Here is a 15,212-nt window from a genome sequence, read left to right as displayed (position 1 = left end):
AAAAAGTTGTCTGGACATATGGCATGCACAGTGCACGAACAAAACCACTTACAGGAGTTTTGAACATTTCTGTCCTCCTTAAACGTCTCCCCTGGGTTTAAGAGTGTGCTCAGAGCATATTTATATATATCAATAAAAAGAGTATGTGCGAGAATTCTGACACTTCGGTAGTACTGTTTTCCTTTGAGAGAGCAATTACTTCTTGTTGTTGGTTTTACTCAAGGGGAGTCGGCTTTCAGGTCTGGGCGGCGGTTGGACTGAAAGCCGGCTCCGCTCTGCAAAAGCCACGTGTTGTGATGTGTTTAAATGATAAGCCCAACTGTCAAGATTCACACGTACTTTCTTTTATTGCTCTGAGCACACTCTTAAACTCAGGGGAGACATTTAAGGAGGACAGAGATGTTTTGGAGTCCTGTAGTGGATTGTTCGTGCACTGGGCTTGCAACATATCCACACAACTTTTAATAATCAAGAAAATCACACAGACTCATTTAATTTGAAGTTTTAACAAATCAGAGCAGTATTAGTACGCCTTTGGTTTATTAAATGCTTAATAATTGATCAAGTGGTTGCAAGCTTTGGATCCCTGCTAATAGGCAATCTGGGCGTTTCTAGTACCTTTACAGGTTTAACAGCATTAATACTTCAACACAGTAATACAGGTATTGTTATCACATACTCAGCCCTTAGCTATACATGCAAACTGCTAAAGCGCCCACCGTTAAATCATAAAACATCCAATATATCACTCTCCAAAGCTAAAATGTAGTTACTATATCTTATAGCAATGCATCAATATAAATGAGATGTAAATTCAAAATTGTTCTTACCTTCCACAATATGGAAGTGTTACAGGAATGGCTGGGTGGTGACGTCACGGCAGAAGCAGAAACGTAAATAAACTGACACCAGGCAAGTACTGCAATTAAAGGCGGCGTCGTTTTATTTAAATACAAAAATAAATCAAAGGTTTAAACAAAAGGCGAAAATAAATATTTTAAATAAAACAAATCACGAACACAAAATATAAATACAGGTCAGGCTGGGCAGTCGCTGTCACTGTTCCTGTATATTTTAAAGCTTGTTTTCTCTCGCCTCGCTCTCTCCACTCTCGCTCCTAATACACCCACCACGAGCTGGAGAGCTGCAGGCTTTTTATACCGTGGCCGAGGGGTTTAACTAGCTAGCAATTATTCTATTACCCCTCGGCCACAATTTGCACGAGTTTTTTTTTTAAATTACTGTGGATGGGGCTACCCATCCACGCTACTAAACAAATATAAAACAAACGGCTACGCCGTCACATTTATAAACAACAAAATTACAAAACACGCGGCGCTTCGCAGTCATATAAATACAATAACTAAATCATAATACAAAACAAATACAAAATAACACTACACAGGGGCGGAGGGGGAAACCCTGTTGTAAAAATAAACAAAATACAGTTACACAACAGGGCTCTCTATTGCCCTGCTACAGGAAGTGTAGTTGTAAAATATAACGTAAAAACAAGAACTGTCTTCAACAGCAGAAACTTCAAAATACGACCAAACAGCAACCAGCTTTTTCAGAGATCCTCAGAGCATAATGAACATGTTAAATATAATAGCCTCATATTAACTGTACATTGCTTGGACTAAGCCTAACCTCTCTCTGTTTCTAAAAAATCCCTGCGCAAGCAGTTTTCAGACACCCTGTTCTGCCAAGGCTAATTTTTTAATTAATATGAAACCAAATTCACCACATGAATTCATTTTTTGTCCGGATTCAAGAGAGCCTTGAACCGGTATCTTTTCGGATAAGCAAAAAAGCTTACATCCTAATTTTTATAACTAAGCTCTCATTATTTTCTTGATATAATGAGGTACATACTTCTGTCTTTCTTAAAGCACCTTCTGTTGGTTGTCATTCAAGGTTGACAAATCCCGCTTTTAAGAACCAACACCGAATCCTGCTTTGAGGTGCCAAAGACTAAGCCTTATCTTTTGAAGGTCTAATGCCCTTCCAGAATTATACTGTGTGTCTGAGACAAACTTTTCATTCTTTCACTTTTAAACTCTACAGTTTCCCTGTAAATAAATACCCGTTTATTACTGCAGTAAAACGTAAATAAATTCAACACTGTGGCTTTTTTAGTTTTAAATGTAATTTTGTCCAACAGTTGCTTTTTCTTTTGTAATACAAAAGCCTCCGTATTTTTGGCTCACAAACATCATCTCAATTAAAGTCTCTACCTTCCTGACAAGAACTGATACTGTAGACAACGTTTCTAATTTAAATGAAATGCTCGCTTTGGCTGCCAAGTTTTCATTAATTTCTATCATGTAATGAAGAGAACAGACATTACACCATAATACACCCCTTATTCTGTTACCAAAAGGTATTTCATTAGTTAATTTTAAAAAGATCGCTCATTATAGAAAGGCCTTGGATTCAAAACTGCTGATTACCAGCGAGTCTCGCTTCGGCTGCCAAAAAGCACTTTCCATGCCCAGCACCGCTCTGCTACAAGCAGCTAAAGAAGAGGCCACAAAATGAGTTATTTTCCTTCAGTAGGTCCACTGTGTACTAAAGTTATTAAATACAGTTTACACTTTATTTATTGTCTTGCTCTTTCAAACATAATACTTCCTCTGTTATAATAAAACATTTACACTTATATTCTGTTTGAATGATTCTAGAATACCTGTGTTTAGCTTAAAGACTACCTTCAGATCAAGCCTTACTACTTAGTCCAAATAAGATACATGACTGTGAATCCATTAAACTGTAGGCTTGTTAATATTGAGAAATATAGCAGCATTATTAACACTAGAACCGCCTGGTTTATGCTACTACCTAGAACCGCCAGCAGTAGTCATTTTGACAGGTACATTTTAAACAGCTTCGAAAATGAAACACAAACTATCAGATACAACTCAAAAGTTTTATTTATGAACATCATATCTAACATTTGCATAGCAGAAACATTGTATTTAAAACAAAGTAATTATTTATAAAAATAACATAAAAGGATTTATTTTCAAATTAGTGCATATGGTGCATGACGTAAAATAAATGCTAAACTATAATAAAATAAACATTTCAAAAGAAGATATTGTGTAAACTGCTATATATACTGTACATACAAAATTGTGAAAACAAAGTCATTATTTACAAAAATAACATAAAAGGCTTTTTTTTCACATTACCCTACTGCATAGCACGACTTCAAAAAATGAAAAACTATAATAAAATAAACATTTCAAAAGAAAATATTATGTAACCAGCAGTAAACTGGTTATATGCAGGGCTACATACACAATTGTAAAATCGAAATAATTATTTATAAAAAATAACATAAAAAAAGAAAATAATTCAGTTCCCATTGTGTAACGGGAATGCGCATTCAGGGAAACATACTTCAAAGTAGCCCCCATATTGTTGTGTGCATTTACCACATACTGCTCTTTCACACTGGGCACAGATATCAGAAGTTTTATTTTTATTGCATTTAGTTACCTGGCATTATTTTCTGTTGCTTGTGTCATTTGATGGCTGTGCACTGTATCCAGGTTGAGCTGCGTTTCCCTGCCGCTTTGCAGTCTTCTGATCGAAATATTTCTGCCAAAGCTCCATGGCTAGCATCTCTCCTACTGATATTTTCCCCGGTGCATTCATTGTACAAAACTAAGGGATTGATGGCTGCCATGTCCAGTACATTTTAAAAACAGCAACTGGACACCAGTGATTGCTTTCACTGAGTACTAAGTTTTGCACAGATAGTGGAAAAGCTCTTCTTCTTTGTTTATTGTTGAAACCAGGCTGTTTTTTTTTTCTTCAACTGTTTTGCTAACTACAGTGAAATAATAAAATAAATATATATATATATATATATATATATATATATATATATATATATATATATATATATATATATTGTAAGACAGAAGGGAGGGGGTTAAAGCCTCCCTGAAGAAAACATATGTGCGAAACATATGTGCACATTTGTGTAATTTAATTGTATTGGGCTTTATTGTTTGATTGTGTTACTTTATTGTTTAATTTAATTTGTTAATTGTTTTATTATTAATTATCCCCTGCACCTGGTGCTTATTATTAAATTAGAGCCAGGTGCAGGGTATAAAAAGGGAGCAGTTAGTTTGCTCCTGGCTGCTGAGTAGAAGGAGGCAGATGAGGTGCTCTGCTTCCGAGCAGTCGAGCGGTAAAGAGTGTGAAATTTAAACTTGTTTTGATTTTGTTTGTGGTGTTGTGTTTGGTGGGGAAATGGCTTAGCCGTCCCACTTAGTCAGGGTGTTCCAGTAAGTTTAGTAGTGCTCATAAAGAGCTAGGTGTTTGTTTTGTTTGTATTATTAAAAGTCCGCATAAGCGCTGAACTTCCAATTCCTGTGTGTTGGGTCAGTTTTTAAAGGGGCAAGAACCCGAGCGGGTGCAAGTCGTTTACAATATATATATATATATATATATATATATATATATATATATATATAGGTAACATTCATCTCTTTTCCTAAGCATGGTTACATCAGCCTAACACATTGTCACCCAGTCTCTGACCAGCTGGGCGAGTTTCATCTTTGCACAGGTAGGGGTAGGGTCCGCTGCCAGCCAAAACTTGATCCCAAATTTGACAGGTTTGTTTGTCCAGCGACACCGAGCTTTTGTCGGAAACAGCTGCTTGTCCATGTAATGTTTTATGTTTAGCTTGAAACAGGCAATGTTGTTTTCAATGAAGTCGTTCCAAATTTCTGATGCCAAGGCAAATATGTCTGTAGTTGCTCTCAAATCAAAACGCAAAAATATCAAGATTTCTCAAAGTTCTTGTAATAGTAATATTATAATACAGCAGACTATATATGCTCACGTAGACAGCAGTTCTCCAAGGAATTGATAGGATTATAATAGATATTTGAATAACACATATCTAGACTTCAAGAGCAATATTCTATTCAAATACATACTGCTGTAAACTCAGTGGAGGTAGAGATAACAAACTGGCTTGTATACATATAAAAAATAGCGTATTGTAGGTTATATTAACAATAAAAGCATGTATTGTAATAAGCCGTCAAAATGACTACTTTTGGCGGTTCTGGGTAGAAGTGCTCATAACTTTTTTATTTTTGAGATTCTGACTTTCAAAAGCCGTCAGTGTATTTAATACATGTATTTAGGAAAAGTCAAGAACAGACAACCGCGGATCTTTAACACACGCAGAGTAATTTAAATTTTAATAGTGAAAACCGTCAAAATGACTACCGTGGCGGTTCTAGTGTTAAAACTTCAGTCGTTATTACTATTTTTATTACACTAAAGCCCCAAACAGGCAAAAACATTTGTTAGTTAAAATATTCTGTTTCTTATTAGATCAAAATACTTTTTAAAACCTCTGTGCTTAGTTACAATAAAATCAAATAGGTATAACATAGCTTTTTTGTTTTAAACATTGTTCTGTCTAGAAAGGGTTATTTTTTCTTTTTGTTAATTTGCAATACCTAGCCTCTGTGTTTAGTTCCCTGTAAACTGTGACTTAATTTTCAAGCCAATTAAACCAGATGTCTGCTTCTGCCAAAGTTAACACAGGCTTCTGCTCACAATCGTCTTTATTAATTTAAAGATAGGGGAGGCCCTATTTTTAAGTCTGACCAGCTTCCAAGAGTTTACATGCACTCTAATAACAAAGGCACACAGTCAAGCTTTTTCTAACATTAACATTTGTTCAGTTTTCTTAATTCAAATTCTGTTATTCTGCTCATAATTTGCTACAATAGTATTTCTACTGCTTGTATATTCTTTAAAATATAGTATAGTTATTACAATATTTTAACATTGTCATTTAGTACTGAACTCTCTTAATTTTAATTGTAATATGTTTTTTCAACAATAATACTTTTATTTGTATAACAGTTTAACTGTAAATTATTTTATAACATGTATTTCCAATTCAGATATTTCAATATAGCTGTCTTTTTTATATATTGTAATGTTATTTTACTCCATTGATATACACAGAAGGCAAGAGATTAATTTTAATTAGGCACCTGCTTGGTGCAAATTCAACCTTGAATATTAAGACTTAGGACTGCTATACTTTGATACAGACTAACATCCTCATGCATTTACTTAAGGTTATTATATTAGGTTTTCTTATTTATTTAAATACTTCTGTTTTTTCTCTTACTATAGTAGAACCACAAACCTATTTTAGTTCAATTACTTCTGTCATAGTAACTCTGCTCCATAGAGTTTGCCATTCTGTTCTTGCTGGATCAAAATGTTTGAGGTTCTGAGTCTAATCAGAAAAGATGCTTTTTCCTGACCTTACACATTCACCAATAATATTTTTCTATTGTTATACTAGAATAAACAGGAATATCGAATCCTATAATATTCTCATAGACTAATACAGAGTACATTATAAAAAAAATAAAAATAAATTCTGAATAGTGTGTTTTAACAATTTGTTTAATATTTCTGCTGACTTTATATTCTTTAAAATACATTACAGTCATTACAATATTTGTTGCAGTTTCACAAAAGTTCAATTTGTATCCCAAATATCAGCATGCTTCCAGTAGCTGTGACAGTCTTGGGTCAGTTTCTGCTCTCAGTGAGTCTGTCAAAACCACCACAGATGTGGGTGACAGTCTTTAAAAGCCTGCTACCTGCAAAAAACTTAAATCTTGTTAGATGGGCTCCCATCTCTACATTCTCATTACCATCATCAGTGGGCAAACTTAAAATAAATTAAGCTGTTTCTCTCAAAGAGCCATCCATCTCTGCCGCATATACCTTTCACTCAAAAAAGGTGCTCGCACCTTGTACAAGGGAAGACAGGTTTTAGGGTTACTCGTGACACGGTAGTATTATTGGGTCTGAACGATAGTATTATCACTTTATGTTCAGGGATATTTCAAGATTTTTTTGTGTATGACGCACAGTAGTATTATTTAGGTCTACCATATATTACAATACTTTATTTTATTTAGCCCTCTGTATTATTTAATAATAGGCTACTGGTATTTAATAAAGTAACTTTAAGAGTTGAAGACAATTAAAAACGTATAATTAAGTAAAGTATTAGTTCAATTAAGGGTTTAGTTAAGTAATGGAGAGCTTAGTTGGAATGAAAACCAGAAGACACTGGGGTGATGAGGACTGGGTTTGGGAAGCCCTGCTGTAATACTATCCAAAAAGAATATAGATACATTTGGAGACCGTTTCTTTTAAAGAAAAAAAAAACAAAACCCTGTTGACTTTACAAAACTAGTATCAAACATCCAAGTAATGTAGGCCTAATTGAAAGTATCTTAAGCACTCTGAAGTACATTGGTATATATTTTGAGTGTTCATCAGGGGTTCATATTCGGGTTATGTACAGCTTATTTTGTAGTCACATTGTGGACAAACATCCCTTCATTTGTCACGTCCACATGCAGATTTTCTGAAGCTTCAATAATTTAACTCCTCATCAAGGTTGCTATTGTAAACCACATCCTCTACATGTTACAAGCAACAGTTTATTTAAAAAGCAAAAAACAGATTGAGGTCTAGATACAAGGTATATATTTTCAGCAGTTGGAAAGTAGGTTTTAACACCCATACATTGTGTGTATATACAGGGGTGTAGAATTTTTGAGAAATTTCTTGTCCATGTTACAAAATGCAAGAAAAATCTACTTGCCCCCTCCCTGTCACACAAAAATACATACAAAAAGGTAGAATGTAACTTGTAGGATTTTGCTTTTGTTTACAGTGAACACAATCAATCAATTAGTGATTAATAACAATTTTTGCTTCATCAAATTAAAGTAATTCAGTCCAAACATAGGCCCTGCTTGACAAAAGTAGAGCCAGGGAAATCCCCCCCGCCCTGTCAAATCGCACCCTGGATGGAACAGCTTTTATAGAATGCAGTATGTAGCGCATTTAATTACATATACACCCACCATCCTGATAATGATATCTGGCCCTATGCGTTTAAAACAAATATGCGCTTTGTAAACAGAAAACTTTGGGGCTTGTTTAACCGCTTTGTGTGATTAACAAGCTCATCTCATCTCATTTATATTTTACAGTAATCACACTTCACCCTCTGAAGATTTTGATGTGGCATTTTAATCATAAAAATGAAATTTACCAAAATAAAAAAAACAGTTGGAACAAAGATATTTTCACAACTTCCAATACTATATTCTGCAATTAAGTTCACGCCATGTTTGTAAGTACACTGCAAGTGTTTAAAAACACACACACACACACCATTACATAATTTGGCTTTCGAGATAAAACAGTGCTCTGCTTTATCAACAAGTACAAGTCCCTGTGCATTATATTATCTTATTTTTTAAATACACCCCTGAACTCATTTTAAATTATATCCTGTGGGTCCCAGAGTGGCTCACCTGGTAAAAGCAGGGCCATGTGATGTGCAGGGCAAGTCATGCAGTCAGGGGAGTGCAAGTTTACTTCATGGCTGTGCAAAGTCTCCAGTCTTCACTGACTGTTTCTCCTCATCTTGCTACAGAGGATTCTACTGGACAGACACCTAGGGAGCTCAGGCAAAGAGCTGCTGGGATGGACTTTATCCTCCAGAGGCCGGTAGCTTGCTGACATCTGCTGTCAAGTTCCTAGGTGTAAAAGAGAAACTGGCTTGGTCGTGAGATTAGATGACACCCACTGAACCTTCGGTTCTCCTGAGCTGTGTGGGGAATTTATGCGGTGAGGGGAAAAACTATAGTCCGGATTCAAGAGAGCCTCGAACAGGTATCTTTTCGGATAAGCAAAAAAGCTTACATCCTAATTTGTATAACTAAGCTCTCATTATTTTCTTAATATAATGAGGTACATACTTCTGTCTTTCTTAAAGCACCTTCTGTTGGTTGTCATTCAAAGTTGACAAATCTCGCTTTTAAGAGCCAACACCGAATCCTGCTTGGAGGAAGACTAAGCCTTATCTTTTGAAGGTCTAATGCCCTTCCAGAATTATACTGTGTGTCTGAGACAAACTTTTAATTCTTTCACTTTTAAACTCTACAGTTTCCCTGTAAATAAATACCCCTGTTTATCACTGCAGTAAAACGTAAATAAATGCAACACTGTGGCTTTTTTAGTTTTAAATGTAATTTTGTCCAACAGTTGCTTTTTATTTTGTAATACAAAATTAGGGAGAAAATCAGGGTTAAAGTAATTGGGCACTCTACATTTAAAAATATGTACAAATACATAAATACATTCCTGTGACCATTGTGGAGCAAGGTAAAGCTAAGAAAACGGTTTCTTGTTTTTCTATAGAGTAACAGTGCATAAGAACATTGTTTTTGTTTTTAAGTGTGGTGTACACTTCAAATAAACAACTTCATAATCATGTAGCATTTTAAGTTTTAAAATACCTACTGGAGCAGGGAGAGGGAGGAGGGTGGGTGGGGTGATGATAGCTGATGTTGATGCAGACATGAGAATGTGCCTGTCTATTTCAAAACAATTATAGCTAGAAGAAAATGTTCAAGTCCCGGCCAAATCCTGCATTTTATGTTTGAATATTATTTTAAATTGTATAGAAATATTGGAAAACAAAAGTATGATTCATTGCAGTAACAAAAATATCTTACGAGTAAAATAAACCTGCTACCTCATCATATTACTTGTTAAAGAAAGGAGAGAAACATTCTAAAGAACAATAGAATTAGGGTTTTTTTGTTTTTTATTTTAAAGACCTCATTAGTACATTGGTTTCCATTGCAAGGTATCGTTTTGTTATAATAATTTCGAAATTCCTGCATGAATGCAACCATGGTTGAATAAATTTCAAGCTGTGTTTGTTTGACTATTTGTCCTAGCACACATTTTAGACATGGTTTAAAAGCATTAGGGGTGCTGAACCCAGAGCCTGGGTTCAAGTACTATACATGCAGCAGAAATTGCAACTGCAAAGCTCTCATTAGGGGAGGGGAATTTTAGGAAAGCTGGAGACAAAAAGCTATAAGGAACTTTGAAACAATTTGTTGTTGTAGAGTAACAAGAAGAGTCGAATTATTCATAAACATAAGAGATTAAAATCACCAATTGTGTGTCCTATTTTTTATTTTTTTTTAATTTAGTGGTTTTTTTTATTGTTTTCTCCTCAATTTAGTAAGGTCCAATTATTTTTTTAGGGTCAGCCCACCGCTACCAGCCCTGCGCTGACTCGAGAGCGGCGAAGACGAACACACGCTGTCCTCTGAAGTGCGTGCCGTCAGCCGACCGCTTTTTTACACACTGCAGACTCACCATGCAGCCACCCAAGAGCTACAGCATCAGAGGACAACGCAGCACTGGGCAGCTTACAGGCCAGACTACAGGGGTCGCTGGTGCGCGGTGAGCCGAGGACACCCTGGCTGACCTAGACCTCCCTCCCCCCGGGCGGCGCTCGGCCAATTGAGCGCTGCCCCCTGGAAGCTCCCGTCCTCGGTCAGCAAAGGAATAGCCTGGACTCGAACTCACGACGTCCAGACTATAGGGCACATCCTGCACTCCACGCGGAGCTGGATGCGCCACTTGGGAGCCCCCCTTGTGTCCTATTTTAATATACAGTGTCGCCCCCTTCTACCCCAACCAGATATTACAAATACAGTAATTTAATACATTTAATTAATATTTGTATTTGTATTTTTTTTTTAAAACCCACAAATGGCTTATGTATGTAGTCATTGAAAGGTACAGTATATTACTGATGATGTGGCAAACTGCATATGTGTAATAAGAGTTCATTGTACCATCTTACATTAAAGTATTTGAGATTAGGGGCTCGCTAGAGTGCAGGATGTGCTCTATAGCCAGCATGTCGCGAGTTCAAATCCAGGCTATTCCACAGCCGACCGTGGACGGGAGCTCACAGAGGGCGGCGCTCAATTGGCCGAGGGGAGGGAGGGTTAGGTCGGCCAGGGTGTCCTCCGCTCACCGCGCACCAGCGACCCCTGTAGTCTGGCCAGGCGCCTGTGGGCTTGCCTGTAAGCTGCCCAGGGCTGCGTTGTCCTCCGACGCTGTAGCTCTGAGGCGGCTGCACGGTGAGTCTGCAGAGAGTAAAGAAGCGGGTGGCTGACGGCACACGCTTCGGAGGACAGCGTGTGTTCATCTTCGCCCCTCCTGAGTCAGCGCAGGGGTGGAAGCGGTGAGCTGAGCCTAAAAATAATTGGGCATTTCAAATTGGGGAGAAAATAATAAAAAATAATAATAATAATAATTGGCAACGACTACATTTTTTTTTAAAAAAAGACAAAAAAAAAAAAAAGTATTTGAGATTACAATTTTGCTTTTATCAAAGCTACAGGCAATTGAACTCTAATATTTCATATCTGTATGGGGTTGTTCCAGGCATAAGAAAGCTCTCAAGGGACTCAAGCATTCAAAACTGGTAAAAACTACAAGCAAGGTAAAACAGGAGCCTTTAGGGCTTTGTGCATTTCATAGAATATTTCAGAAAGTACTGCAAAATCAACTTCTAAATCAACTTCTATGTTACTGCTTTTGTTTAAAATAATAATTTAAATCTTGTATGTTATTATATTGTCCTCCAATAAAAACGAACAAATTATTTAGAACAACAGGAAGGGTTTTTATCATTTGCATAGAACACTCCCTTACTGTGGATAGGATACAATATATTTTTCTAAACCACCTGCATATGTATTTTTAGTTCCGTCAGATTTGTGCTGTTAGGAGGCTGTGTGGTCCAGTGGTTAAAGAAAAGGGCTTGTAACCAGGAGGTCCCCGGTTCAAATCCCACCTCAGCCACTGACTCGTTGTGTGACCCTGAGCAAGTCACTTAACCTCCTTGTCCTCTGTCTTTCGGGTGAGACATAGTTGTAAGTGACTCTGCAGCTGATGCATAGTTCTCTGTAAGTCGCCTTGGATAAAGGTGTCTGCTAAATAAACAAATAATAATGATAATAAACGGTAACTAAATACATTTCCAACACCCTCCTGTTTCTACATCTACTGATTTCCACATTTGTTGAAAAACAAATTAGGTCTGTGATACCAACAAACTGGAGGTATCAGAAATAGACAATTCCTTTGGTAAAAGTTAAGGAAATGAAGATACAGTAGAGAACATGTATGGAAAAACACGTTTAAATCTCAGATTAATTTATTAACCAAATTCTTTTTCTGTTAATTTTAGGGCACTTTTAGAACAAGTTGCAGAATTTGAAAAGGCAGAATTTACATCATCAAATAAAAAGGTGGGTTTAAATGCACCTTTTTTAAATGTCTTCAAAACCAGTATGGTACTAATCAGCAAGGTCTCCAGAAAATGTACAGTATTCAAAAGAAAGAAGGCAGGAAGAACTGCTTTTCACCTCTGTTTTCAAGATTCATTTCTTAACACTATATAGAAAAAGCTCAGTGTCACAGATTAAAAACTGTTTTTATGTGGACAAATTTATAACAACTATACTTGTATTTAGATTCACTTTGTATATCACTTGCTATTTCAGACATTGCATCTTTGTGACTAAACTCAAAAGATTAAAGCACCCTTGAGGCCCCAAGATGGCACTCAAAAATGTCTTGTTTCTGGTACACAAGAGTGTAACCATTGACCTGTCCCTCTGCAAAATTTCAAGTGAATGTAAGAAACACATGAAGGAATCCCTCATTGAACAAATAGTTACACTCCACTGCAGCAGCTGTAGTAAGAGAGAAAACATCCTTGTCAGAAGGATGTGATAACTGAAACAGAAAATCATGACACATTTGGACATTAAGTAGAGACAGCTTTAGTTCAGAGATTTTTACTTTATAAAGAAACTGACGTGGGTGTTTGGTGTGTGGATCCCTGATGTAGAAAATAATTTGTGGCTGCAATAATCATAAGCTTAGCATAAGCATATAGGATCTGTATATTTTCTTAGTACAAATGAAGTGATAAAAAACAACAATAAATATAACACATTAAACTTGGATATTCCTGTCTAGGTTTTGAGTCGCTGATTGCTGTTAGCTGTTTTACCTTTAGGCAAACCAAGAATGTAACAAACCTAAGCTTTCTCCTCTCAATGAAGGCGGATTGTCAGAACTGCTTAATAAGGTAAGACCTGCTTTAACTCTGGAACATTCATCAAGTTAAAATAGCAGAAAACTTTCCTGTGGTATAAGATTTTGGGTCATTGAGTAGTTTACTCTCCAAATTAGACTATGTGAGTAAAATGTATTTTGGGTGAGTAAAATGCAACATTACCTTGAAGTACTTTCAATAAATACTGTACATACTTTAATGCTACAGTAACTGATGGAGTATGCATTAACTACAACCTTACATTTACCTGTAATGTTACTTTGAACTTCTGTATAAAAACTTGGTCTTACAATAAAAACTTCTATTTCCTTATTTTCCACCTGAAAAAAAATTCTATAATGTATGTTTTGCAGCCATCTAGTCAATATACCATATTCGCTCGAGTAAAAATCGACCTTGTGTAAAAGTCGAGCCCCCCATTGTGAGGGCGAGATTCGGGTATCATTTTTTATTTTATTTTTTTATTTCTTATTGAAACAGAGATGGTAAGTTTAATGTAACAGAAAACAAAAAGTAACTCCTGAAATCAAAACTGTTTTAGAGTGCACTTCAGACGTTAGTTTTCCTAAATATATGTATTTACATGGTTGTTTTTTTTTTTTTTTTTTTTTTTTTTTTGTATAGCCTTTAATAGTATTATTTTAGTATACAAGCTCCACCCCCAGTTCCTTCTTCGCCCACATGGAAGTATGTATTTCAATGGAATGTGGGAGACGGTGTGGTCTGGCTGTACAACTACGTCTGTGTTTTACATGACAACTCAGGATGTAAATCCTGGTATTTTTTTTTAGATTACATATGTCCAGGCTGAAACACGCGTCCTCCGAAACGTGTTCCTGCCAATCCGTCATTTTTCGCACTGCGGATCCACAGCAAAGCCACCAGACCTATAGTGCCGGAGGACAACACAGATCTGAATGGCTCCACTGCAGACCCGCAGGCGCCCTTTCAGCCACAAGGGTCGCTGGTGCACAGTGAACCATGGATTGCCCTGCAGACCTAATCCCTCCCTACCCGGGTGGTGCTCAGCCAATTGTGCGCTGCCCCCTAGGAACCCCGGTCACGGTTGGCAATGATATAGCCTGGATTCGAATCTGCGCTCTTCAGGCTATAGGGCGCATCCTGCACTCCACGAGGAGCTCCTTTACTGGATGCGCCACTCGGGAGCCCCCAAAATACTGTTTTTAACATACAAAATCTAAAAAGTTACCTAAGGCAAGGCAAGCCAATACCATAATGAAGTAAACTTTAACCTATGCTTCTACTTAATAGTCTAAAGAAATGGTACAAATCATTGCCTGAAAAGATTCTAATAAGGGGAAAGAGCTATTAAAGTGTTTTATACAAAAGTGTACAGTATATCAGCTGAACCTGAACTTGTCCTTGACCAATACCAGATCATAAGAACATAAGAAAGTTTACAAACGAGAGGAGGCCATTCAGCCCATCTTGCTCGTTTGGTTGTTAGTAGCTTATTGATCACAGAATCTCATCAAGCAGCTTCTTGAAGGATCCCAGGGTGTCAGCTTCAACAACATTACTGGGGAGTTGGTTCCAGACCCTCACAATTCTCTGTGTAAAAAAGTGCCTCCTATTTTCTGTTCTGAATCCCCCTTTATCTAATCTCCATTTGTGACCCCTGGTCCTTGTTTCTTTTTTCAGGTCTAAGAAGTCCCCTGGGTTGACATTGTCAAGACTGAATAGATTCAATTCTTTTAGCCTGTCTGCATAACCTCAAGATGCGTTTCCAAGAATAATGATTTTGGGGGTGTGGCTTGATTTCTCTATTTGATGCAGCTTGTTGCCAGTAACTCTGCTCATGAAATGAAAGAAGAGCACAGACTTACTGTACTGTACATGTTTCTGTTTAGATCTTTTAAATTAAAAATTGTATAACTGCAAGGTTATTCAGTCTGTGTCAAGTGTTTATCTTACAAAACCACAGCATTGTGTGTGCAGCTCATCAAATGCAGCCTGGATGCAGATAAGGTGATAACATCTTAGAAGCTTTTAGATTTCAGTTAAATTCTATTGTGACAGGGAGAAAATGAATCTGAGCTGCAAATCTCCCTCCCGACCTGAGAGGGCGCTAGGCAAGGCTAGAGGTATCCCCAACAGGAGATGCACCGGTTCAAAGGTCACCGTAGGGGTG

General features: G+C 36.9%; 1 protein-coding gene across 1 annotated transcript in view; it reads left to right on the top strand.

Moving 5' to 3' along the window:
- The window catches only part of LOC117435386 (leucine zipper transcription factor-like protein 1), a 49,929-nt gene that overhangs the window by 26,101 nt on the left and 8,616 nt on the right, over positions 1-15,212 (top strand). Inside the window, exons 3-4 of the mRNA XM_059021105.1 lie at positions 12,164-12,224; positions 13,001-13,072. Of these exons, the coding sequence (XP_058877088.1) occupies positions 12,164-12,224; positions 13,001-13,072 (133 nt within the window). The remainder of the gene's footprint in view (positions 1-12,163; positions 12,225-13,000; positions 13,073-15,212) is intronic.

This window comes from Acipenser ruthenus, chromosome 3 (genome assembly GCF_902713425.1).
Source record: "Acipenser ruthenus chromosome 3, fAciRut3.2 maternal haplotype, whole genome shotgun sequence".
In the NCBI taxonomy this organism is placed as follows: Eukaryota; Metazoa; Chordata; class Actinopteri; order Acipenseriformes; family Acipenseridae; genus Acipenser; species Acipenser ruthenus.
Note: the sequence above shows the minus strand (reverse complement) of the source record. Positions and strands in the feature narration are given on the sequence as shown.